General features: G+C 45.8%; 1 protein-coding gene across 1 annotated transcript in view; it reads left to right on the top strand.

The window, feature by feature from the left end:
• The window catches only part of EML6 (EMAP like 6), a 321,111-nt gene that overhangs the window by 58,318 nt on the left and 237,086 nt on the right, over window positions 1-25,707 (top strand). The window contains exons 5-7 of the mRNA XM_084624464.1: window positions 2,410-2,478; window positions 6,358-6,543; window positions 10,681-10,816. Of these exons, the coding sequence (XP_084480590.1) occupies window positions 2,410-2,478; window positions 6,358-6,543; window positions 10,681-10,816 (391 nt within the window). The remainder of the gene's footprint in view (window positions 1-2,409; window positions 2,479-6,357; window positions 6,544-10,680; window positions 10,817-25,707) is intronic.

A 25,707-nucleotide genomic window follows, 5' to 3' on the forward strand; every position in this document is an offset into this window, starting at 1 on the left:
CAACTCCCATTGATGTCTGTGGAAGTTTCGCTACTGACTTCAAAGGGAGCTGTTTCAGGCTCTGTTTCTCTAAGCCATGATCGAAGTGTTTCAACACTTAGCCCTTCAAGCCCTCCCCACAGTGAAAGTAAAAGGGTGTTTGGCAGGGGATTGTCTAATCTGATCCTAAATTCTAGTGGTTGAATGTTTTTGTTCTTCTTCGAGAACATGTCCATTCAACTTAGGTGTGTGTGGTTGCCACATATACCAATGCTGGAAGTATTTCCCTCAGCAGTATCTGTAGGGGACTGGCTCTGATGCCCCCTGGAGTGGCACACACAAGCCATGGTATACAGGGCACCGCCGGTTCCCCTCAGCCTCAGTTCCTTCTTGTCTCCAGTGATGGTGCTGGAACTGTTGCTGCTTCAGCTAGTGCTGTTGCTGCTCGTTCGTACGAACTAGCTATCTCTTGTATTAAAGTGTATATAGTTTTCTGTTAGTGTTTGTAAATCCCTTAGCTATAGTTAGAGACTTCATAGGTTCCGAATGGGACTTTGCCTCGGGATGGGGCATGCCCCAGTCCCCAGGCTTTTAGTTCTGTGATCGCTGCAAGAGACCCATGCCCACTAGTGAACCACACAGCAGTTGTCTGTGTTGCTTGGGCGAAGGACAAGTTAGTGAGAAGTGCAAAATTTGCAAGTCCTCCAAGCCAAGGACTAAGAAGGAGTGCAATATTTGTTTAAGAACGTGCCTTATGGAGTTGGCCCTCACACTGGCACCAGAGCAACGCTCCAACTCGGCGCCGAGTACCACGACCTCAGTACGCAGTGCCCCACTGGGACTGTCCACTGGCCACTATCGTTCCCCATCCATGGCTCCAACCAAGAAGGCCAAGAAGGTGGGGCGAGGCTGGTCTCCAACCTCCCGCAAGGGAAAGGATAAGACTGGGTGTGAGCAAGGTCCCATGCCAGGCAACTCAAGAAGGAACTGAGGTGGGGGGAACTGGCAGTGCCCTATATACCATGGCATGTTCGCGCCACTCCAGGGGGCGCTGGAGCCAGTCTCCTACAGATAGTGCTGAGGGAAAAAACTTCTGGCACCGGTGCATGTGGTGAGCACACACACCTAAATTGAATGGACATGAGCAACACATCTTGAAGAACACCAGTAATGGAAAAAGTCTTTTCTGGTGTGAGGGTCATAAGACATTGCTGCAGTCTGTCATTTACATATTTTAAGAAGTATAGTACTTAGAAAATACTTCAAAATCACAACTTTTTATAAAGAAGATTTACATTTTATATTTTGAAAGACAGTGTTTATTATACTAAATGACTGGTTGCATACTTAACATGATAAAATACTTGTTAACTGACTGGAGTAGCTACTGTGCTTTGAATCAAAATGGAGAAATTAGGCAAGGGGTGTGTGTGTGGGTGTGTGTGTGTGTGTATATATAGTAAATGAAACAATTCACACTACTGTGGCTCTTTTGGGTAATGTTGATTGCTAGTTTGGCTCCTGAACCTCTGAGGTCTGAATATCACTAGTCTACATTTTAAAAAGAAACTAGTGATTTGGGTGCCTCAATTTTTGGGTACTCAAATTGAGACACCATGAAAGGGCCTGAATTTCAGAGGTTGGCTGCTCAGTGTTTTCTGAAATTCAGGCCCCTCTAAAGTATCTAAAGATGGAGAACCAAAGACTGAGGCACTCTTGAAAGTTTGGGCCATAGTATAAACTCTTTATTTTCAAACTTTATACAATATTTCCCTGAGGGCCTGATTGTGCAGTTATTACTGAGACTAAGTTCCCATTGACCTCAACAGGAGTTCTGAGTAAAAAATGTGGGATATAGTTCTTAATTTTGAAATATGCTTACTTTGTATTATATACAAAAATATATATTGCTTGCCAAAATGACTAATGTAATTTTATTATGTAAATTTCTGTGAATATTACCACTTTAGCTGCATTACATAAGATGGCATACTGGGTTAGTATTGCCTAACCTGACCTGGGTACACCTTTTCCCATAGATAATGAGTGAAGATGAGTAATGGTCTCTCCTCTTAACTTTTGGGGGACATTAGCTCACATCACACAACTTGCACTTTATTTTCCCCAGTTTGGCACAGTAAATTTCTCTGGGACTATAATAGGTGGGTTGTTGCAAGTTATGAATGAGATCTGCTGGCAGAGCTGTGTGTGGAAGCCTGCAAGCACATGTCTGCATTATCCCTCAGTCTAGCTATAGTTATACTTGTCATTCATGTCATACAGCATTATATTCACCTAAACATTATGCTGTTGATTTAATCAAATACTGAGCAATAGAACTGCATTTAAAAATGTGCAAAAGTAAATTAAATATATGGCAGATTCAACTGGTTTATAATTCAAAGTAGCATCTTTGAATATTTTTAACAGATTTTTGATATTTCCTGGGATCCATATCAGCCAAACAGAATGGTTAGCTGTGGAGTGAAACATATAAAGGTAAATTGGTTTTGTTGCTTTTATATTTTCATTTGTTAATGTTTATGAAGTCATTCGATGTCCTGAACTGCTTGCCTATTTTCTTTCAGTAGGTGGCATCCTGGCACCCCCAAAGCCCATGAACACTATCTAGTTTTCTAGGTTTGCAGCCAATTCGAGATGATGAGGGAAACTTTCAGAAATATGAAGTGATTGCAGTGCAGGACAGCTTATCAAGCAAAGTATAAACATTTAATGTCTTAATATTTACCAATACTCACTCCCATTTTTGGCTTCTGCCCTCTCTATTCCACCAAACTGCTCACCAACATCTTCAGTTATCTCTTCCTAGTTAAATCTCAATAAGACATCATTGAAAAGGTCTGAAAGGATTGATTCACTCACTGAGGCTAAGAAAATTGCAGAACCATGGATCACTTGATGATTACCTGTTTTGTTCATGCCCTCTGAAGTACCTGGCATTGGTCACTGTCAGAAGACAGGATACTGGGCTAGATGGACCATTGGTCTGACCCAGTATGGACATTCTTATGTTATGTTCTTATGAATGAGATAGGGATCCTAACTGCTCAGCCAGTCTGGACAGAGACTACAGAGAAGGTATGAGAGGAGTCACTCCATGCTGCTAGACATCCTCTGCAGCTTTGGGAGTCAGATTTCTTAGAGATCCTTGGTTTTCCACTCCATTTTTTGGCCCAGCTCCCTGTACCTCTGATCTCAGGGAACTGAGGAGAGAACCTGAGTACTCCACAGCTCCAGTATTTGTTCCTTCCCACAATTTTGCACAGGAGGCACATGTGGACCTAAATACATATTTGTAAATTACCTTCCTGTTGCCTTACTTTGTTGCCTAGTATCAAAATTTAAATGGGACCAAAATTTAAGTAAAATTGAAAGCAAAATGAAAATCCCCCCCAAAAGGTTCATATTTTGGATAAAACCTCCTTGGGTTTATGCAAAGCTTGGAGGAAGTCCCTCACTTGGCCAAAGTTTTCTGTTTTCCCCTGTCTTTGAGATGCATCTCTACCAGATGGCAATTATTTCCCATGATTAGAGGTGGGAAAAATTTTAAACAGAAGTTTTAGGAAACTTGCTAATCTTTCTAGCTCTGGTGGCTGAGAAGTTTGAACGCTAAACTGACACTATTTTCAAAACTGTGGGGTGGTTTTGGCAGTAGTTATGCCATTTGCTGTGTTCTGCAAGCTGCTTCTCAAAAACCTATCTTTAGTTAGCACCCATGCTTTGTTAAAATGGTCATAATTAACCATCCAAACAAACAGATACAGATTAAGGCATGCCATAAAACTGTGTGTTGAAATCTTTGAGGATTAGGTGTTGGATTCCCATCAAAAGATGTACAAACAGTAGTCCATACTATATCTTAAGGTTAGAAGGATGGGATCTCTGCTTGAACTTAGAGGTAGATAACATAAATAGCTTCTCCAGCTCTATACTATAGAGTATTTACTCTGTGTTGTAGAATCAAGATTAATATTTGGGGAGGAAGAAATGGGGAAAGTGTAGTCTTTTCTCTGAGCTTCTCTCTAGTCAAGCAACCCAAACTATTTCTGAAGTGTACTGCAGCTGAGCTTTTTGCTGAATGTCTAGGCTGGGTATCAAAGCCACACCTGCAACCTTCCACATTTCTCAAAGCCTGCATGCAATTTCAGATGAGTAAGTACCATTGGCTTTTAAATACATTTAAAAGGTTGTGAAGAGCTTTGAGGTCTACACTTAAAAACACTGTGTAAGAGGTAGGTGTTATTCTTATTTTTCTTATTAATTACTTTGCAGGATCAGGTTAATTTAGCTTCCTACATATATAGTTAGGTACCTAAGTTTAGCAAAAGTCTTGGCAAAAGTGACTTGCCACATATAAAATTATCCCTAAGTGGTACAGGAGGAAGAGCAGAGTCTGAGTTCTCTCTTCTGTAGACACTCAGTCCTGGCAATCTGTGTCCCACAGACACTTGGCCAGAGGGCCCCAGGCTGGAATGGAGTTGAGTCTGTCGCTGAACTTGCTGTAGGCAGGAATCACAGCTGCTACCTCCTGCCTAGTCAGAAATGCTGGCCACCCACATCAGTGGGCGGGGAAGTTGGTAGGGTAAGTGCTGAAATGGGGATAGTCCCAGTAGCAAGGACACTCAGCAAGGGACAATAGGAAGTTCCTCCCCCTGGGAGGCACCGATTTGCCAGCTAGAGGAGAGGGGTGCAGATTGGCCAACATTCCCCAGCTCCCAAGATTTATCTGGTGCAGGGACAATGTGGAGCCTCTTCCAGCTCCATTCCAGCAGCCCAGCCTACCCATTCGAAGTAGGAATGGGAAACCAGCCAGACAGGTGCTGCGGGTCTAGCTGATCGCCTGTTTAGGGAGTCAGGAAGGAATTTTTTCTTCCATGGGCCAATTGGCAGAGGACCAGAGAGTCTTTTGCCATCCTTGCAGCATCTTCAAGCCACAGTGGGTTAAATAGGAATGCTCTTACTGCCTGACTGAGGTACTGGAGTGATGGTGTTTATTTGTCACAACTTGCAGCCAGTTTCTACTGTGGCTAAGAGAATAAAATGAATGGCTCCAAGAGGTAAAAGATCTTGGATTTTGGTGACGGGCCTTGGGCTCATGTGATAGAGGCAGATCTTGTGGCCCTCATAGGCTGAGGTCACAACCCTGCTGCATCTTCTGTCCCATTCATGGGGGAGGGTGCTGAGACTCAGACAGAGCTGAGTCCTGGGGGTAGGCTGAGGAGAGCCACACTACGTTATGGGTTATATGGTATAGGAGAATATGGGTGATGGACAAGTAGGGCCCATCCCTTTTGTTAAAGTTTAATAAAATTTGCAGCCTGCTGCTTTATTCCATGCATGTGTTTGTCTTCATTTTGCTGCTGTGTCCACATCAATATCCCCTGCTGGGGTGGAGGCTGCACTGGATATGCCACCTCCTATTGAATTATTTTGCTAAACTGTTGTTAGTGGGGCAGCAGTTATGAGTTCTAATGAGTCTTAAACTAGGTATAATTTGCTGCCTCCCCTTTCTCCCTCTACAGCCAACCAAAAATTAGGTGGGGGGGCAGTATAGTGTTCCCGAAGTTTGAAAGCTGTGTGGAAAATGTTCCCCTTCCACACCTGGAATTAGGCCTATGTTAAAAAGATATGGAAATTGGAGATGGGCCCCAAACCAAAATCCTTGATCCAAACACTTTCAACTCTAAGGAAGTTCATATCAAGATCTGAATTTTGTTATAAATGCCCAAAGCATGTTCTTAATTTGTCTCAGATTACAATCTTATGGTTATAAATGGCTCATAATCTTGTCTTTCATGACTTCCTATCAGCACACACTACTGTTGGGCTAAATTCTGAGAGTCTTACTTGATCCTCATTCAGGCAAACTTGATGGGAATTTTACATGAATAAGTACTAAGAGAAGACCTCAGGACTTGGTCTTATTTTTTATTTCTACAGCCCATAGTTATGTATGGAGCTCTGCAAACAAACAAGACAAGTCCCTTGTTTAAGAAGATTCCATTCTATTATATATCACACATGAAAAGGTGACAGACAAAGTGAGGGTGAGGTTATTAGAAGAATGAGGGTAACAATAATAAAACAGCATGAGTTATTTTTCAGTTTAATACATATACACACAAAAAAATTAACTATCACATTGTGTATGTGATCTTAAGATCTACTGTGGTAGTTTTCCATTCTTTATAAGTTATTTGTAGCATGATGGAACAGTCAGTTAAGAGGCAAGATCCATATAAGTGTCTAGCTCAGTTACTGAACAATATGTAGAGATGTCTGTAAACATCTGCAAACTGATGTCAAAACCAAAAATGCTGCAGAGACTTCTCTTCATGTATCATTTACATTTCATAGTTTTGGACGTTGTGTGGAAATGCACTGACAGCAAAAAGAGGAATATTTGGCAAAACAGGAGATCTCCAAACTATCCTTTGCTTAGCATGTGCAAAAGAAGATATCACGTACTCTGGTGCTTTAAATGGAGACATCTATGTTTGGAAAGGGCTAAACTTAGTCCGCACAATTCAAGGAGCTCACAGTGTAAGTTATATTTTTAATTCTAACTTATGAAAATTAACCTTGTTCACTGAATTGAAGAACTGTAATGGATCTGTAATATTTCAAAAGATTCTAATCTGTGTCAAATCGTAACAGAATGTATAGTGTTCACTAAGACTTTATGAATTGTTCACTTTATACTCTGATTATGTAGGTATTTAAGTATTAGCTACAGTATCTTGTTCTACTGACAGAACTGCTGCTGTTGTTTGTTTGTGTGTAGTTTTGATACTGATTTCACCAAACAGACTTAAATGTAAGGTATCATCTTGATAGATTTTTAAGGTGCCTTCAGTTCTGAATAGACCAATTGTATAAACATAGATTCTAATATGTTAGTCTTATTTAATATGCTAGTCTTATTTAAAATAGGATTCCCAATATTCCATACCAAGGATTTTCATTAAAATGAGATCTTAAGCATAACAAGCATCTTATGTGTTTTTCTCAGTAACCAAGGCAATAAGAACATGAGCAAATCTGCTTTACAATGGAATTTCTCTTTGGCTTGCTCACATAACGTGGAAATGATTTTAAAAACTCTCATTAAATACTAAAAATGTAATTTGAATCAAACAAAAATCTCAATCTATTCAGTGTAGATGAACACTGGAGCTAAAAAATAGCAGAGGCATATTTTACTACTGTAAATGTTTATTTCATATTCCTAAACATTCAACTTTAGTGCCTTAATTAGATTACATATGTTCATGTTTCCTTTTGTTCTCAAGGTAAAGGCAGAGCATTCTTTTAACATCTTGTCCTCAATACATTTGAAACTGCTAGAAACAACTGTATTGAATACAGTATTGAATACAGTGTTCCACTGTGTTTTCTCTGAACATGTGGGTAGGGATTGTTTCCTTAGTGTTATGCTATAAGAGCTACCCAGGGGATTTATATTTCTGGAACCTTGGTAGAAACAACAGTCTCGATATACAGTTGTTGCTGAGCCTCAGTGGTTATGAGCCTAAGAAAGACACAGCTTTGCTGACATTGTATGAAGAATCACAGTAATATTCAAAAATTGAGTTCCATCATGGAATGAGCCACCCAAATACCCCAAGAGAACCTGCTTCAATAGAGAAATAACCCCCCCTCTGACCACACACCCCTAGTTGTCACCTACCACCCATCACTAGAACCCATATGGGGTATTATCAAACAACTACAACCCATATTCAATGCATACCCCACCCGGAAATAAATCTTTCCTGGACCCTGTAAGGGTTTGGACTCAGCTGGCGGCGCCTCCTGCTGGTCATCCTGGGAATTAGCTCTATTTCCAGCCCAGAGCGCCCTCCGCAGGCCAGTGATCCCACCTTACCACTCGTCCCTGGTCCCTCCCAGGATCTGGTGCCCTTGCCTTGGGTGCTGCCCCCTGGCAGTGCCCCCACTCCCTGGGTCTCCCCGCCCCAGGGAACTTTCACCCACTATCCCCATACCGCCTCAGTCATGGCTACTGCCAGTCACCATCTAGCCCCGCACCCTGGGGCGGACTGCAGTGTAAAAGCCAATCATCACAGGAAACAAGGGGTTTGGACTGGCTGCCTTTACCCACCTTCAGGCTGCCCCTCTGCAACCCCAATACTTATATGGGCCTGGGACCAGACCCTGCAGCCTGGGGAGTTGCTGGCCTAGAGCTTCCCAGCTCCTGAGGCCTTTCCCCAGCCCTGCCTCACTCTAGGTCCCTCAGGTGAATTCCCCCACAGCCAGGCCTGTCTCTCTCTCCAGCCAGAGAGAGTCTGCCTGAACTTCTGGCTCCCAGCCTTTATAAGGGCCAGCTGGGCCCTGACTGGGGCGTGGCCCAGCTGCAGCTACTTCCCCACTCAGCCCAGCTTCTAGCCTAGCTGGCTTTTCAGCCCTTCAGGGCAAGAGCAGGTGACCACCCAATTATAGACCCACTCTTGTGGACCCAACCGGTCCCCCTGCCCCTTCTCCATGAGCTGGCTGTACGACTTGCAGCCGGTTTGTTTCCAGACCGCACCAAGGAAACACCTATACACGCTTGTGCTCCACACTCTTTACTTCCTCACCCTCGTGTCCTGCACCAATACAAAGTGGCGGGACCTCCTGCCACCTTTAGAAGGTGAGGAGCCCTGGTGGGCCAGCCAATACTCCACCCTGGTCCCGAGGCCCAGCGGGGATATCAGCTGGCGGCTCCTTCATGGGGCCGTGAGCACGGGCGTGTATTTGGCGCGTTTTACCCCTATCCCAGACACCTGCCCCTTCTGCGGCGTGAGGGAGACTCTGGTACACATTTACTTGGAGTGCTCCAGGTTGCAGCCCCTATTCCGGCTCCTCACAAATATCCTGTTATGTTTCTGGCTGCACTTTTCCCCTCACCTCCTTCTCTATGCACTCCTATCCATGGCCCCACAAAGTCACGGGACCTCCTGGTCAACCTCCTCTTGGCCCTGGCTAAAACGGCCATGTATAAAACCAGGGAGAGGAGGTTGGCCAATGGAGACTCCTGTGTCTGTGGGGCCTGTTTCCGATCCTCTATCTGTTCACGTATCCGGGCAGAGTTCCTCTGGGCGGCGTCCACTGGCTCTCTTGATGCCTTTGAGGAGCAGTGGGTGCTGTCCGGGGTTCTCTGCTCGGTGTCCCTGTCAGGCTTCCTTCTTTTGACCCTTTGACTGCACTCCTGTCCCTGTTATTTCATTAGTTGTCCCCCAGAAAAATTTGGTTTCCAGGTCCTGTAGATCTTCCCCTTAGGCTGGGGTGGGGGTCCTTAAGCAGTGGGCAGGCTCCTGCCCGCCCACTTCCTGGAACCCAATAGGTACAGACCCATTCTTCTGGCCTTCAAATAACCTCCCAACCTCTCCAACCTCCTCATCACACACAAGCTCCCCACAGACCAGGACATACCAACTCAAAGTGGCGTCAGACCCTGCCAGAACAACAGATGCAAAACTTGCAGACATATCTTCCACTACTACAATGATAAAAAAAATCCCACAACACCCCTTTCAAGATCCATGGGCCCTACACATGCCTTTCATAACATGTTGTGTACCTCATTTAGTGCACTAAATGCCCCAATAACAACTATGTGGGTGAACTTACACAGAAAAATGATAAAAGACAAAAACATCACTTCACCTGTGGGTGAACACTTTTCACAAAGCAATCGCTTTATATTTGACCTCTCCGTCCTCATCCTCAAAGGAAACCTGCATAACACTTCCAAAAGTTGAGTCTGGAAGCTTAAATTAATAACTTTGGTAGACATTAAAAATCATGGACTGAATAGAGAGATTGGATTTATGGCTTATTACAACAATCTATAACCTACTAACGGCCACTTAATCTTGAATGATCCCTTGAAATATGTGTTAACTACTTATGCTAAACAACCTGTTCCATCTTGTACTTAGTTGTGACACTCTGATTTAAGTTTCTCAAACCTCATGAAGAGCTCTATGTAAGCTTGAAAGCTTGTCTCTCTCACCAACAGAAGTTGGTCCAATAAAAGATATTACAGTAGAGACAAGGTGGGTGATACATTAGTAAGCATTCTAACAAGTACTGTAAAACTATTGTAATGTAGAAGAACATGGCAATCCATAAATTTTGCCTTTTTTAAAAGTGAAAAAGCAATTCAAACTACAGTAGATACTTTTTGTGCCAACAAAAAATGAAATGCAAACTCTTTCAGTTTACATCAGATTCCAAATGATTCCTGAACTGAATTCATGAAACGTTGTCTGAGCCATCTCTGCACCTGTAAGAATATTTGTATCAATTGTTTGCTTGTTTTGTTTATTCTGGGTGACCATTTATTGTGAGTGTCCTATCGTTTAATTAATACTCCTTTGTAACAACATTAATTAAATTTAATTTACAGTCACATATGTACACTATGTGTATGACATTTATACAAAAAGTTCCATTATAATTCACAATCAATGGATTGGTAAGATAGCACTTGAAATAAACTGTCACCTGTGTGTTTGGTTTGTTTTCTGAGTGGAGAGCATCTTGTCTTTTAAACAGTATTATCTAACAGTTCTTAACAGTTTCTGCTTTAAGAAGAGCATACTCAAACACACTTGGATTTGTTTTTATGTTTAAATTATTATCAACTTTCAAAACTATTATACTATTGATTAACAGGCTGGAATTTTTAGTATGTATGGTTGTGAGGAAGGTTTTGCCACTGGTGGGAGAGATGGTTGTATTCGGTTATGGGACACCGATTTCAAGCCAATAACTAAAATTGATCTCAGGGAGACTGAACAAGGATACAAAGGTAATACAATTATTTGTGAGTGGATTTTGATATATTTGGATAATGGATGTTACATTTTAATACAATATAAAGTGTTAATGCCTGTGCATACTGTTGAATTTTACCAGATTGGATAGACTATATACAGATTTTTAAACTGAATTATTTTGTTTGACAATAGTGTTTTTGAATATCTTTGAGCAGCTTTCATATTCCATAGTAAAAATAGAAGGGTGCTTTGTCATCTTTTTTCCATACTGTGGAAGTTCAGAACATGATCTACAAAGGTACACTCATCACAAAAGTGTAAGACTGAGGTTACTCATGCTTTCTGAGCACAAGAGAGGGGAAGCCAGTCATTATGACTCTTAATGTTCAATATTTTTCTTCGAGTGCTTGTTCATGTCCATTCCATATTAGGTATGTGCACACCCTCCAGCACGCGCTGGAGATTTTTCCCTTAGGGGTATCCACTGGCCGAGCTCTAGTGCCTGCTGGAGCCATGCACTCATGTGCCAGTATAAGGGGTGCTACTGGCTATGCACCCTCTTAATTCCTTCTTACCGTCCTTGACTGTTGCTGGAATGACCCTTCTTGCTTCGGCAAGATTTTCTTCCCAGTGTTTTTTGGACTCTAACTCTTCATTCTTAGTTATCATAGTTTAGTGTATATCGTTTTTGAAATTAGAATTAATGTACATAATTAGCTCCTGTCGTTGAGGGACTCCTTTGCACCATGGGCCAGGCATGCCTCAGTCTCCAGGCTTCAAACCTTGTGCATCCTGTGGCAAACCTATGCTTGTGAGTGACCCACACTCCAGCTGCTTGAAGTGCTTGGGGGAAACTCATGTGAAGGTCAATTGCCAGATCTGTCGGGACTTCAAATCCTGCACTAAAAAAGACAGACATTAGGCTGAAGGCTATCCTCAGGGAAGCTGCCCTCAGACCAGCCTCAGAGCAGAGCCACTACAATATGGTGCTGAGCACTTTGGCGTGAGTGCGAAGTGCTCCTCCAGCATCAAGCTCTTCCCGGCACTGTTCACCATCTCCAGTGCCGAGGAAGAAGCACAAAAAGCAGTGCATTGACAGAGGGCACTTGCTGGTGCAGAAGAAGGACAAGGGGTGGGAAGGCAGCACAGTGAGACCTGTGCTAGGCCACTCTTCCACTCCCAGGCCCATAATGGCACCATTGACTCTGGCTAGAGCACTGAGTCCAGTGTGGGACCCTCTGCCAACACCCAGAAGCAACTGTGGCACCAGTGATCTGAGTATTCCATTGACACCGGAGGCTTTCCAAGCTGTGAGGGACCCATTTGCTTTCCCGGTTCCCCCGACTCCATTGGTACACCCTCCAACTCCAATGTCCAGAAGCAGAAAGGAACAAGGGGCGTCAGGCTCCTTCCAGGATCAGGGCCCCTGACACCCTCTAGAGGCTAGCTGATCCTGATCTCAGCATCCAAATAATCTCTGGTCCACCGCTGGTCTCTGGACCCCCGGCACTGCACGGTGGCGGAATCAGGAACTGTTCCACTGTGGTCTCCAAGAGAGGGCTCCTGTTCTGAGTCTGAAGGGAACTGTAGGTGCAACCTAAGGCTCACCACCGGTACCCAACCTATGCACCACCAGCGTTTGGTACTGATCACCCCCCAGCACCTGGCCAGCGGGTCACTGGCCAATGCAGTGGTCTTACTGGAACCCCTTGGGGTTTCCCCTGGCACTAGGTCCTCCCTCCCGTTGCTCCTACTCAGTGGTTTCTGAGAGACAGGCTTTCGCTCCTTCTCAGTCATCACTGGACCCCGACTCCAGTACTGACCCAAGTACCAATGTTCAGAAGATGGCTCTGGTGGATGTCATTGGGGCTGAGGAAAAAGAGGGCTCCCCTCCTCTGGTGCAAGCCTCCTATTCATCCTCTTCAGATAAGGCTGTCTTGGGACCAGGTGTCCTCTTCCATAGGATGATTTCAGGGCCCACTGGTACCTTTTGAAGTGGATAGCTGCAAATCTGGGTCTGGAAATTGAGGATCTTAAAGAGACATCACACAGCCCTTAGTAATACCATGGCTGCAGCAGCTCCATCCAAGGTGGCCTTACCCATCAATGAGGCTGTGATGGGGCTGGTCAAGGCCCTGTGGCAAACTCCTCCTTTGCTCTCCACCTCAAAGAGGGCACAGAAGAAGTATTATGTGCCAGCGAGTGGGTTCGTACACTTATACTTGCACCCCCCGTCCAGTGTCCCTGATTGTGTCTGTAGCAAATGAGAGGGACAGGCAGGGCCAGTTGAGCGCTACCCCTAAACAAAAAGAGGTGAAGAAACTGGACCTTTTTAAAGAAAGGTTTATTCGACAGGTAGCGTTCAACTACATATCTCTAACCAGCAAGCTTTGCTGGGGTGATAAGATTATAATCTGTGGGACTCCCTGGCTAAATTTAAAGACTCTCTGCCCCAAGATTCAAGGCAGGAGTTCACTGCCCTCTTGGAAGAGGGAAAGAATATGGCCAGGACCTCTCTCCAGGCAGCTCTGGATGCAGCTGACTTGGCAGCTGGAATAATGGCCTATATTGTCACCACGAGGCATTCTTGGCTCCAGTCCTCATGGCTTCCTCATGAGGTCCAACAGTCCATCCAGAACCTCTCCTTCAAAGGCTCCTCTCTATTCTCAGAGCAGACAGACATGAGACTTCACAGCCTGAAGGACTGAAGGGCCATCCTATGATCCCTAGGCCTTTATACTCCATCAGTTTCCAGGAAGCACTTTAGGCCCCAGCAGCCTCCTTGTTTCTCGGTGTCTCCAAGACAAGAGCCCTACAAAAGAAAAGGGAGAGGTTATAACTGGCAGAGGTCTCAGAGGTACTCTGGGGAGTTCAAGCAGGCCTTTTGAAGGTATGCCAGAAGGCGCTATACCGTCACCACTTCAGATCCGTCTCCCCTTTTATTTTTGGACTGTCTGTCCCATTTCAGCCCAGCATAGTCATACATAACCTTGGACCATTGGGTTCTAAGTACAATGACAATTGGCTATACCCTTCAGTTTTTATCCCTTCTCTCCCACACCCCCATTCCCATGCCTCTTCAGGGACCCTTCTCACGAGCAACTCCTTGTCCAGGAGGTGCAATACCTCCTACAAATGGGGGCTGTGGAGGAGGTTCCACAAGACTTGAGAGGAAAGGGGTTTTAATCCTGATATTTCCTAATCTCAAAGGTCAAAGGGGGCCTCCAGCCCATTCTGGACCTGCATTGCCTCAACAGATACCTCCCTGGATCCCGGAGACTGGTATGCTGCCCTTGACTTAAAGGATGTATACTTTCACATTTCTATCTTATGTAGTCACAGAAGATTTCTCAGGTTTTTCGTGACTCAGCACCACTACCAATTCACCGCTCTTCCCTTCAGCCTATCAGCGGCCCCCGGGGTTATCATGAAGTGTATGGTGGTAGTAGCAGCCTTCCTCAGACGGTGAGGCATCTACCCATACCTTGATGATGGCTGATCAAAGATCGGTCACAGGCTCAAGTTCAGAACAGCATTAGCACAGTCCAAGCCACCTTCCAAGTGCTGGGCCTGCTGATAAACGAATGGAAATCAACTCTTGGCCCGGCTCAGGGAATAGAATTTATTGGGGCAGCACTCAACGCGACCCAAGACAGGGCCTTCCTGCCACAGCCCCGATTCCAGACCATGTCGGACCTGATATCCAGTGTCATGGTTTACCCGATTATGGCAGCTTGGGTTTGTGTCAAGCTACTGGGGCACATGATGGCATGTACTTACATGGTTCAAGATGCAAGACTGCACTTCAGACCCCTCCAGATATGGTTAGCATCAGTATATTCCTTGAGCAGACAACACTTGGATTCTGTGGTTTCTCCCCTAGTCCTCACCTCCCTGGAATGGTGGAAAGACCCAAGATCAGTAATGATGGGGGTGCCCTTTGTTACCCCTCAAGCATCAGTAGTTTTAATCTTGAATGCACTTGGGTGGGGAGTCCACCTCAACAATCTCAGGACTTGGGGCCTCTGGTTCCAAGAAGAAGTCCCTGAACATAAACGTCAGGAAGCTCAGGGCAGTACTCTTAGCTTGCCAAATGTTCCTTCCCCAGCTGTCAGGTCAGGTGCTGCAAGTCCTGACAGACAATAATGTGGTCATGTTCTATATCTACAAGCAGGGAGGGGCCCTATCTTTGGCCCTGTGTCAGGATGCCATATGTCTACTTCTGTACAAAGCACTCCATTCATCTTGAGGTATCACATCTGGTGATGGAGGGAACACACTACATTTTTTTTAAAGGTACAGATCTACATTTTAAAAAGTGAACTTTAATTTTGAGTTCCCAATTTGAGACCACTGGAGTCTGATATTCATAGAGGTTGAGCACATGAAAACCCTATTAGACTGATTTGGAGCTGTGGATACTCAGCACGGTGAGTACACACACAAAAATTGAGGCCCACTACAAATTAGAGGCTGCTTTTGAAAATTTTGACAATAGTATTTCTTGCATCTAAATATGCTTCCCACAATTTTACTGGAGATATTCTGCCTGATGGAGGCAAAATGTCTCCACCCAATATCTTATCGCTCTGGAAACCAATTATACCTTTAAAACTTTGATTACAATAAATTAATTGGAGCAGAACAAAAAATAAAGAACAAAATAATTCAGTGCAGTGAAATGATCTTTGCAAACTGCGTTCAGACCAACTTCATTCTTAGGTTGTCTTCAGCCAACTCTAACTGCAACTGTTACCAGCTGACAATCTTTTAAACTCTACATCTCAGAAAGTTCCACACCTGAAAGGTGCTGCAACCACAGAGTGTTGCCACAATTATTAAAGCTCCATATGCCATACTCCTCTCCTTTAATTTTTAAACCATAGATTTATGACCTGATTTGCATAGATGATGAGCACCCATAGTTTTTGTTGAGGCCAATGGTAACTATAGTAATACAATATCTCTGAAAGTGAGGCCATTTTGTCTTCTGGAAGGTATATAATGCCATTTTGATTAAGGGTGCCTGTTGGACAAACAACTGTCACGTACTCCTCCGGCTCTTGATTTACATGTTCAGAATCACCTTCTATATTAACATTAATATTGGAATTATCAGCAGGCCAGTAAAAAGGATAACAATTTTTTTCTTAGAAACCATATAGTTATCATCAATGTCAATACCCTTTCTATTTTCTGAAATTTTATCTTGTAACAACTGGACAGTGTGTTTGTTATTTCTTTATTTTACTTCAACCAGGTATGTTATTCATCCTGACACTTGTAAAATGTATATCTATATGTGAAAAGTATATCTAGACACGCTTCTGACAAGCAAAATGCCTCCAGTCACTGCTATATGGTTAAGCAAGTCCCCTTAGCATGTTCTCAAAGTTCCAATCTAGTTCTTAGAGTTCTGTTTGCATACTTTCTAGCCTTCAAAGCTCTCAAATGGACCCTGACAGCAAAGTTTGTTTGCTGACACAATTCTGGTTTCATGCATTTTTGGCAGCCAGCATTTTAATGACTAATGTCCATTTCCACAGAAATAATCTGTAGAAACTGTATTTATATCAGTTTATGATCCATTTCTGAAGCACCCAATTCCCAGAAACACTTTCTAAAAAATTGTGGAGGGAAAATAAAAAAGAGGAGTGGGTAAGTCCTGACCCCTTTGACAGATCTGGTCCTGAGAATTCAAGAAGGCCAAACTCTGACATGAAGAAAAAAAAACAGAATAACCACCAAATGCTAAAACTTTGGTGAAGCATTACTATATTCTGGCTGGGAACAGCCCCTCATGCGGTCTGTTTCTAATAAAAGTAAGAATGAGCTATATGTAGACCTGTACATAGAAACCATTGCTGGCTATTACAGTGCACACACATAAACATTCAGCCTCTTTGTTTCCCCTTGTAGTGGCCCTGTGAAGCACCCTTCATATTTTGGAAAGTCCAGTATAGGAATAATACATTTCTATCCTGTACTCTGCTTGCTGCTCGTGAACTTTCTGGCAGGTGTCTGTTGTGTCTCTGAATTTGCTAAGTTAAGAGAATTTTCTGCAGAAAATTATTGCTTCAAAATAATAAATAAAATTAAGAAGCCATGATTTATTTATAAAGGTCATCTATTCCTAATGTGCTATCTGCAAAGACCATCTTACTGTCCTTCTGCAGGTGGTCTACAGAATGCATTTTCATCTTGGAGTAAGTTAAGCTATTTTGCTTCCTTTGCTAAAAGGAAGAAAACTCACATTAGGGTTGCTATTAAATTATATTTATTTGATGCCATTACCTCTACCATCTGTTAAATGTTAAAGGATACAAAACACTTACAGGAGAGCAACTAAGTTCAGAAGAAAATTATATACCAACAGCAAAATGACAGGGATGTAGACTATCAATGCTAATTCTTACTGTCTCCTTACACGACAAGACTAATTAGTACAAAATTCCATTTTCAGAGCAAATAATGAGCTCAATTTCCACTTAAAGGTAAATGTGAATGTTAACATAATTCTTTTTATTAGTAAATAACAAATTAAGTGACTTCTAAGTAGCAATAAGTTAAAACTAGAAACATTTACCTAACCCTTTCTCTCCTGAGCTTTTGGGGTTCAGATAAAATAGCATTTGAACCACTCATGTTTTAAATCTGTTTTTCCAAAACCAGAAGAAATTTTGTCACTTTGCACTGAGATGGCAGTGACAAAGATTAGAAATCTTACTTAAGCAAGCCAGTAAATACTGAATTATGCTACAGCTATCCTATAGGAAGAAAGTGCTTTGTGTTGAAAAATTTAAAGGGGTTCTGTCCATGTGCATAATCATTTAGATTAAGTAAGAAGAAATGTATCTGTGAAAACTGCTTTCTAACAATAGACAGACTCTTAAAATATTAATTTAGGGCATGAAAACGGTTACAGATCATAAAATCCAAGCAACCTGTGGTCTTACCTCTCTCTGTCCCTACCCTTTGTTGTCTGTCTTCTCATGCCCTCTTTTCTGTTTTCTCTCTCCACTGTATCCTTTCAATGTGATGCTTCTCTCACCTGCCTCCTTTGTCCCTGCTTCCATCTCTAGCCCTTTCTTTGGTTCCTGTATTGTGACCCACTGCTGATCCATTCTGTTTGCTAGCTACAGATTTAATTTAATTAACCTTTCCATATCTTGTTCTTCGAGAACTCTAATCACTGGAGCTCTGCCAGAGAGCACTTTAGAGATCAGGATTCTTGTCTGTTTCACTTTGTTGATAGTGCACGTAGACTCTGATCCAGTAAAACACATGCTTAACTTTAAGTGGTTGAGCAGCCCCATAAAAGTAGTCTACATCCCTGTCAAGGTCTTGGGATTCTTCAGAACTCTGGAAATTCCATGATGACTTCAGGTATCTTCTATGTGGTCCTGGTTCATTTAAGCATGTGCTAAACACTAAGTATGTGAGTAGTCCCAATTTCTCCCCCACACCACCTCCCACCTCCCTTTGTTTCTTTCCTAAGCAGTTTGCAGAGGCGGCCCGCTGCTGGACTTACAATTGTTTTAGTACTAGAGTGATATCAGGAATTTGTAAATTTTCTTGCACTGACCAGCCATCCTCTTCCTGCAGTATACCAAAACTTTTCCATGGTAGAAATGCCACTGTCACAGTTCAGGGCAATTACACCTGTATTTCCCGCCAGTGGTCCAGCCAAGGAACCCAATCTCAGGCTTCCAGCTCTTCAGCTGTTGCCTCTCTTGGGTGGAGACACAAGTCTATCTCCATTCTGACCATGGCATTTTCAGGTCACACAGTTCCCTGGTGTCACTGTGTGTTTCCCATCACAGACAGGTTGCCTCAGGATACTTGCTTGCTTTCTCTTCAGAGACTGTTAACAGGTGTAATTGTTACAGATATGTTACCAAACAGCACTTCCTATGCAAACCTACTTTATTCTTAAGATAAAAAGCATTACAGAGGAAGCATATTGAAAACTATAAAATAACCTACACGCATACTAATAAGCTTACCAGAGTTGACCCCAATTCTAACATGGATTCTTCTTCGAGTGCATGTCCATTGCAATCAGGTGTGTGCTCACGCATGTGCACGTTGGCCAGAAGATTTTTCCCCTAGCAGCATCCGTTGGGTCAGCCTGGGTGCCCCCTGGAGTCACGCCTTCATAGCACCCAATATAGAGCCCTGCTGACCCGCTACCCCCTCAGTTCCTTCTTACCGCCAGTGACGGTGGCTGGAACTTCCCTTAGCTGTTGCTTAGTAAGTTTGTTTTTCTCTTGTTGTATATAATTACCTTAGCTTAGTTTAGTGTTCTTAGTATAGAGATTGTTGGGGGTTCCCCCCATGCCAGCTCCTAGGAACTGTGGTATGCCGCGGTCCCCGGGTTTTAAAAACTGTGTGGCCTGCACAAAGTGCACACCAAAGAGCGATCCGCACTTGTCCTGTTTATGGTGCTTAGGGGAGAGCCATCAAAAAGATCACTGTAAGATCTGCCGTGAGTTCCGTCCAAGAACTCTTAAAGAAAGGGAACAGCAGCTTAAGATGATCCTCATGGAGGCAACCCTGTGCCCCTACTCTGACCCGGGCTCAGGGGACCCGATCCCCAATGAATCATCCTCGACGCAGAGCACCTCGGCACCATTGTTGAGCTTGGCGCTGAGCAAGGACTCCTCCCGAGACTCTCAGCACCGACGTTGCTCCACATGGCGCCCAACTGATAGTAGGCATCAATCCCATTCGCTGGTGCCTCAGAAGTAAAAGAAGCCGGACAACTGCTTTCCTCTGGCTAAACCAAGAGAAGTGTATCCCCTGCCAGGGCCGTGTTGACTCCTGACCAAGTGAGGCAGTCGAGTCTGGCGCCACCTCAGTCGTTGGTTCCTACACAGCAGCTACAGCTCCCGTTGATGCCGGAGGCTTACCAAGCTGCTCAAGACCTCCTTGCATCTTATGGTACCGTTCTCGCCCACCAGGAGGGAGGAACCTTCAGCAGTGGCGGACCAGCCCCATCCTCTGGTGCAGTCAAAGGGGAAGCCGACTATGATGTCGATGCGTTCCCCCTCACCGTGCCCCTTGACGCCAACTCGTTTGGACGGAGAGCTTACCCGCTTCTCAAGCTCTCGACGCTCAAGACACCGAGGATTGGCTTTTGACACGGTCTCCCACAGTATTCTTGTCAGCAAGTTAAGGAAGTATGGGCTGGATGAATGCACTATAAGGTGGGTAGAAAGCTGGCTAGATTGTCGGGCTTAACAGGTAGTGATCAATGGCTCCATGTCTAGTTGGCAGCCGGTATCAAGTGGAGTGCCCCAAGGGTCGGTCCTGGGGCCGGTTTTGTTCAATATCTTCATAAATGATCTGGAGGACGGTGTGGATTGCACTCTCAGCAAAGTTGCGGATGATACTAAACTGGGAGGAGTGGTAGATACGCTGGAGGGGAGGGATAGGATACAGAAGGACCTAGACAAATTGGAGGATTGAGCCAAAAGAAATCTGATGAGGTTCAATAAGGATAAGTGCAGGGTCCTGCACTTAGGACGGAAGAACCCAATGCACCGCTACAGACTAGGGACCGAATGGCTAGGCAGCAGTTCTGTGGAAAAGGACCTAGGGGTGACAGTGGACGAGAAGCTGGATATGAGTCAGCAGTGTGCCCTTGTTGCCAAGAAGGCCAATGGCATTTTGGGATGTATAAGTAGGGGCATAGCGAGCAGATCGAGGGACGTGATCGTTCCCCTCTATTCGACATTGGTGAGGCCTCATCTGGAGTACTGTGTCCAGTTTTGGGCCCCACACTTCAAGAAGGATGTGGATAAATTGGAGAGAGTCCAGCGAAGGGCAACAAAAATGATTAGGGGACTGGAACACATGAGTTATGAGAAGAGGCTGAGGGAGCTGGGATTGTTTAGCCTGCAGAAGAGAAGAATGAGGGGGGATTTGATAGCTGCTTTCAACTACCTGAAAGGGGGTTCCAAAGAGGATGGCTCTAGACTGTTCTCAATGGTAGCAGATGACAGAACGAGGAGTAATGGTCTCAAGTTGCAGTGGGGGAGGTTTAGATTGGATATTAGGAAAAACTTTTTCACTAAGAGGGTGGTGAAACACTGGAATGCGTTACCTAGGGAGGTGGTAGAATCTCCTTCCTTAGAGGTTTTTAAGATCAGGCTTGACAAAGCCGTGGGTGGGATGATTTAACTGGGAATTGGTCCTGCTTCGAGCAGGGGGTTGGACTAGATGACCTTCAGGGGTCCCTTCCAACCCTGATATTCTATGATTCCTCCGTGGTCTTCAGTCTCAGAGACCTCGGAGTCAGAGTCAGACTCCTATCGCTCTGGGAGAAGCAGGAGCTGCAGATCGAGGTCCAGGAGAGGCAGGAGACAGCCCCAGGCATGGCCTCCGCAGTGGCAGAACCCGCCTCAGTGGCCCTTCTTGACCCCCTGGGCCTTTCATCAAGGACAGGGAGGAACCCAGGGTCACCACTCCGCAATGTCTTCTGTGGCTTCAGCCACCCTTTGTCTCGCCATCAGCTGCTCACCTGCCTTTGGTGCCTGCAATTCCAACACCTCCGTCAATGACACCGTCGTTGACTCCAGCACTGTGCTTGGCTCCGACCTTGGTACCACCCTTGGCAGCGTCTTTGCGCCCGTCTCCCACACTGGCACTATTATCGATGTTGACCTCCGCCTCCCTTGGCTCCTGTGAGCGGGCCGACACAGCTCCCTCCGTCATACTGGTGGCGGCGCCAACACTTGCTCCAACGTCTACAGCCCCGGTACCGTCGGCAGCACCACTGGCACCAACGCTGTTCCGAGAGTCTCGGGACCCTTTGGGAGCGGACAGCAGGGAGCATCCACTCATTGTAAATGCTTCATCCTCTTCATCAACGGACGAAGCATTGGTGGGGACAGCCAGACCTCCTGTGCTAGAGGACAATAGAGTGCTGCAGCAGTTGCTGCTCAGGGCTGCCCAGAGTCTGGGCATTAAGGGCAAGGAGGTGGTAGAGGAGACTGATTCAATGGTGGACATCCTCGCACCTTCCAGACCTTCCCGTATTGCCCTTCCACTTATTAAAACCATTGTGGACACCACCAAGACCCTGTGGCAGACCCCAGCTTCCTTGCCACCCACTGCCAAGCACAACAAGAGGTGTTATTTCGTGCCTTCCAGAGGGTTCGAACATTTGTACTCCCACCCACCCCCTGACTCTCTGGTGGTCGATGCAGCTAACCAGCATGAGAGACAGGGCTTCCAAGGATCCTCCCCAAAAAACAGGGAGGCTAAGCGCCTAGACCTTGTGTGGAGAAAGGTCTACTCTACAGGGGGTTTGAAGCTCTGTATTGTGAACCAACAGGCCATCATAAGCAGGTATTCGTACACCTGTGCAGCAATGGCTAAATTTACAGAGCTCATCCCTTCAGACTCCCAAACTGAGTTCTCAGCCTTGCTGGAGGAGGGGAAGCTAGTCTCCCGTGCTTCCCTCCAGGCTGCATTGGACGCTGCAGATGCCGCCAGTAGGGTTATGGTGACAGAGGTAGCTATGAAGAGGGGTTCCTGGCTCCAAGTATCAGTGCTACCCTACGAGATCCAGCAAACTATTGAGGACCTTTCATTTGAGGGTGAGACTCTTTTCTCTGAAAAGACAGACAAGACACCCTCAAGTCCTTGGGTCTGCACACCCCCGCCACGCAGCAGAGACACTTCCACCCGTAACCTCCTCAGAGATTCCAGCAGCAGAACCAGTGGGACAGTTCTTGGAGGAGGAACAGGATTGGCAGGAGGAGGCAACACCCATCCTCAGGCCAGGGCTTTGGCCAGCCCAAACCGCCCTCTGGCCCTAAACCAGCCTTTTGAATGTGCAGTCGAGAACGGCACACCAGATCACAGACTGGAACTACTCTGCCTTACCTTTTTTTCCCGATGATCCCCTTTCTACCGTGAATGGTCCCATATCACCTCGGACTGTTGGGTGCTCCACCCATCCAATTCTGTGCCCTCCTGCCCTTCCCCCCCCTTTCCCATCCCTCTTCAGGGACCCTTCTTATGAGCAACTTCTCATACAGGAGATAGTCGCTCCTATCAATAGGGGCAGCGGAGGAGGTTCCTCTGGAGCACAGGAGCGAGGGTTTCTATTCCTGGTATTTCCTAATACCGAAAGCCAAAGGTGGCCTCAGGTCTATTTTGGACCTGCGAGAACTCAACAAGTTTGTGAGGAAACTCAAGTTCCATACGACCTCCTTGGCCTCCATCATCCCTTCACTAGATCCAGGATATTGGTATGCCGCCCTCGACTTGAAGGACGCGTATTTTCATATCGCAATCACTCAGACCCACAGGAAGTACCTCAAGTTTGTGGTCAATGGTTCTCACTACCAATTTACTATCCTCCCATTCAGCCTGTCAGCAGCACCTCGAGTATTCACCAAGTGCATGGCAGTCATCGCTGCATTCTTGCAGAGGCATCAGGTACAGGTGTTTCCGTACCTCGACGACTGGCTGATCAAAGGCCGCTCCAGCAGTCACATTTATCAAAGTCACCTTCGAGAGTGTGGGTCTGCTTCTAAACGAAGCAGAATCGACTCTGTCTCCCATCCAGAGGATAGAGTTCACAGGGGCAGTACTGGACTCGACCCAAGCCAGGGTATACCTGCCACAGGTGAGGTTTCAGGCCCTCAATGACATAATCTGGGGAGTCATGCAGTTTCCCACCACTACAGCAAAAAACTGCCTGAAGCGTCTCGGACACATGGCAGCCTATACATATGTGGTGCCACATGCCAGACTCAGGCTTCGGCCACTCCAGTTGTTGAGTTCTGCACATCCTAGACTATTTCCTTCATCTGAAGCAGGAAGGTCTCTCGTTGCCTTCTATAAGAGTGCACTTGGCTGCCATCTCGGCCTTCCACCCAGGTGTGCAAGGCTGCTCGATTTTCGCTATCCCCATGCTCAGCTGATTCCCAAAAGGGCTTGATAAGTTATACCCTCATGTCCATCAACTGGTCCCTGCCTGGGACCTCAACTTGGTCCTCTCGAGGCTCATGGGGCCCCCCTTTGAGCCTTTAGCAACATACTCCCTGCTCTACCTCTCCTACAGGGTCTTATTCCTGGTGGCGATAACCTCGGCCTTGACATCAGACCCTCCCTACACTGTGTTCTTTAAGGACAAGGTTCAGCTCAGGCCTCACCCTGCTTTCCTCCGGAAGGTTGTATCGCAGTTTCACATCAAGCAGGACATCTTCTTCTTGGTTTTCTACTCTAAACCTCATTCCAGTGGCAGGGAGCAGAGACTCCACATCAGTCTATGACCCAGCCCGGGACACCTTGGACAGGATCGTGACCCTTCCTCGCCCGATCCTCGATTCGCTCTGGTGGGGGATTGATGCCCGGCAGGTGTGCTCAGGGGTCCCCTTTGCTGCCCCACAGCCATCTCTGTCGTTAGTGACAGACGCATCAGCCTTGGGCTGGGGAGCTCATTTGGGGGACCACAGAACTCAAGGCCTCTGGTTGAAAGCAGATCTGCGTCTCCACATCAATGTCAGAGAGCTCAGAGTGGTGCACCTAGCATGTCAAACATTCTGCCCTTACCTAACCGATCAATGTATATCAGTCATGACAGACAATACAACAGCAATGTCCTATATCAACAAATGGGGGTGCAAGCTCCTATCCCCTGTACCAAGAAGCCTTCATGCTATGGGACTTCTGTGGAGAACATTCAATCCACCTGCAGGCATTGTACCTCCCCAGGATTCAGAATGAGCTGGCGGACCACCTCAGCAGGTCATTCGGCAGCCACGAGTGGTCCCTTCACTTGGATGTCACAAATTCAATCTTCCAGAGGTGGGGCTTTCCCCTGATGGACCTCTTCACCATGTGACGCAACAGGAAGTGCCAGCAGTTCTGCTCCTTCCAGAATCACAGCCCAGGCTCCACCGTGGATGCGTTCCCCCTCTACTGGGGAGGTGCTTTCCTATACGCCTTCCCACCAATACTGCTTGTTCACAAGGTGCTACTCAAGATTCGCAGAGATCGAGCTCAGGTCATACTGATAGCAGTGGCCTGGGCCCATCAGCACTGGTACACATTCCTCCTAGACATGTCGGTGGGAGCCCCGATTACTTTGCTGCTCTCCCTGGACCTTCTCACACAAGATCATGGACGTCTCCAACACCCAAACCTCCAGTCGCTCCATCTTACAGTGTGGAAGCTCCATGGTTAAACCTGTCAGAGCTTTCCTGTTCAGACCAGGTCAGATAGGTCCTTCTTGGCAGTAGGAAGCCCTTGATGAGGGCCACGTACCTTGACAAGTGGAAGAGAATTTCAATCTGGTCGATGTAGTGCCGCTTGCCCCTGACGCTCACTTCAGTACCGCACATCCTAGACTATCTCCTTCATCTGAAACAGGAAGGTCTCTCGTTGCCTTCTATAAGAGTGCACTTGGCTGCCATCTTGGCCTTCCGGCCAGGTGTGCAAGGCCACTCAATTTTCGCTATCCCCATGCTCAGCTGATTCCCAAAAGGGCTTGGTAAGTTATACCCTCATGTCCATCAACTGGTCCCTGCCTGGGACCTCAACTTGGTCATTTCGAGGCTCATGGGGTCCCCCTTTGAGCCTTTAGCAACATACTCCCTGCTCTACCTCTCCTACAAGGTCTCATTCCTGGTGGCGATAACCTTGGCCTTGACATCAGACCCTCCCTACACTGTGTTCTTTAAGGACAAGGTTCAGCTCAGGCCTCACCCTGCTTTCCTCCGGAAGGTTGTATCGCAGTTTCACATCAACCAGGACACCTTCTTCTTGGTTTTCTACCCTAAACCTCATTCCAGTGGCAGGGAGCAGAGACTCCACACTCTGGATGTCTGCAAAGCGCTGGCCTTTTACACTGAGAGAACGAAACCATTCAGAAAGTTGGTCCAGTTGTTCGTGGCAGTGGCGG

This window comes from Lepidochelys olivacea (assembly GCF_965140295.1).
Source record: "Lepidochelys olivacea isolate rLepOli2 genome assembly, chromosome: 3".
NCBI classification, from domain to species: Eukaryota; Metazoa; Chordata; order Testudines; family Cheloniidae; genus Lepidochelys; species Lepidochelys olivacea.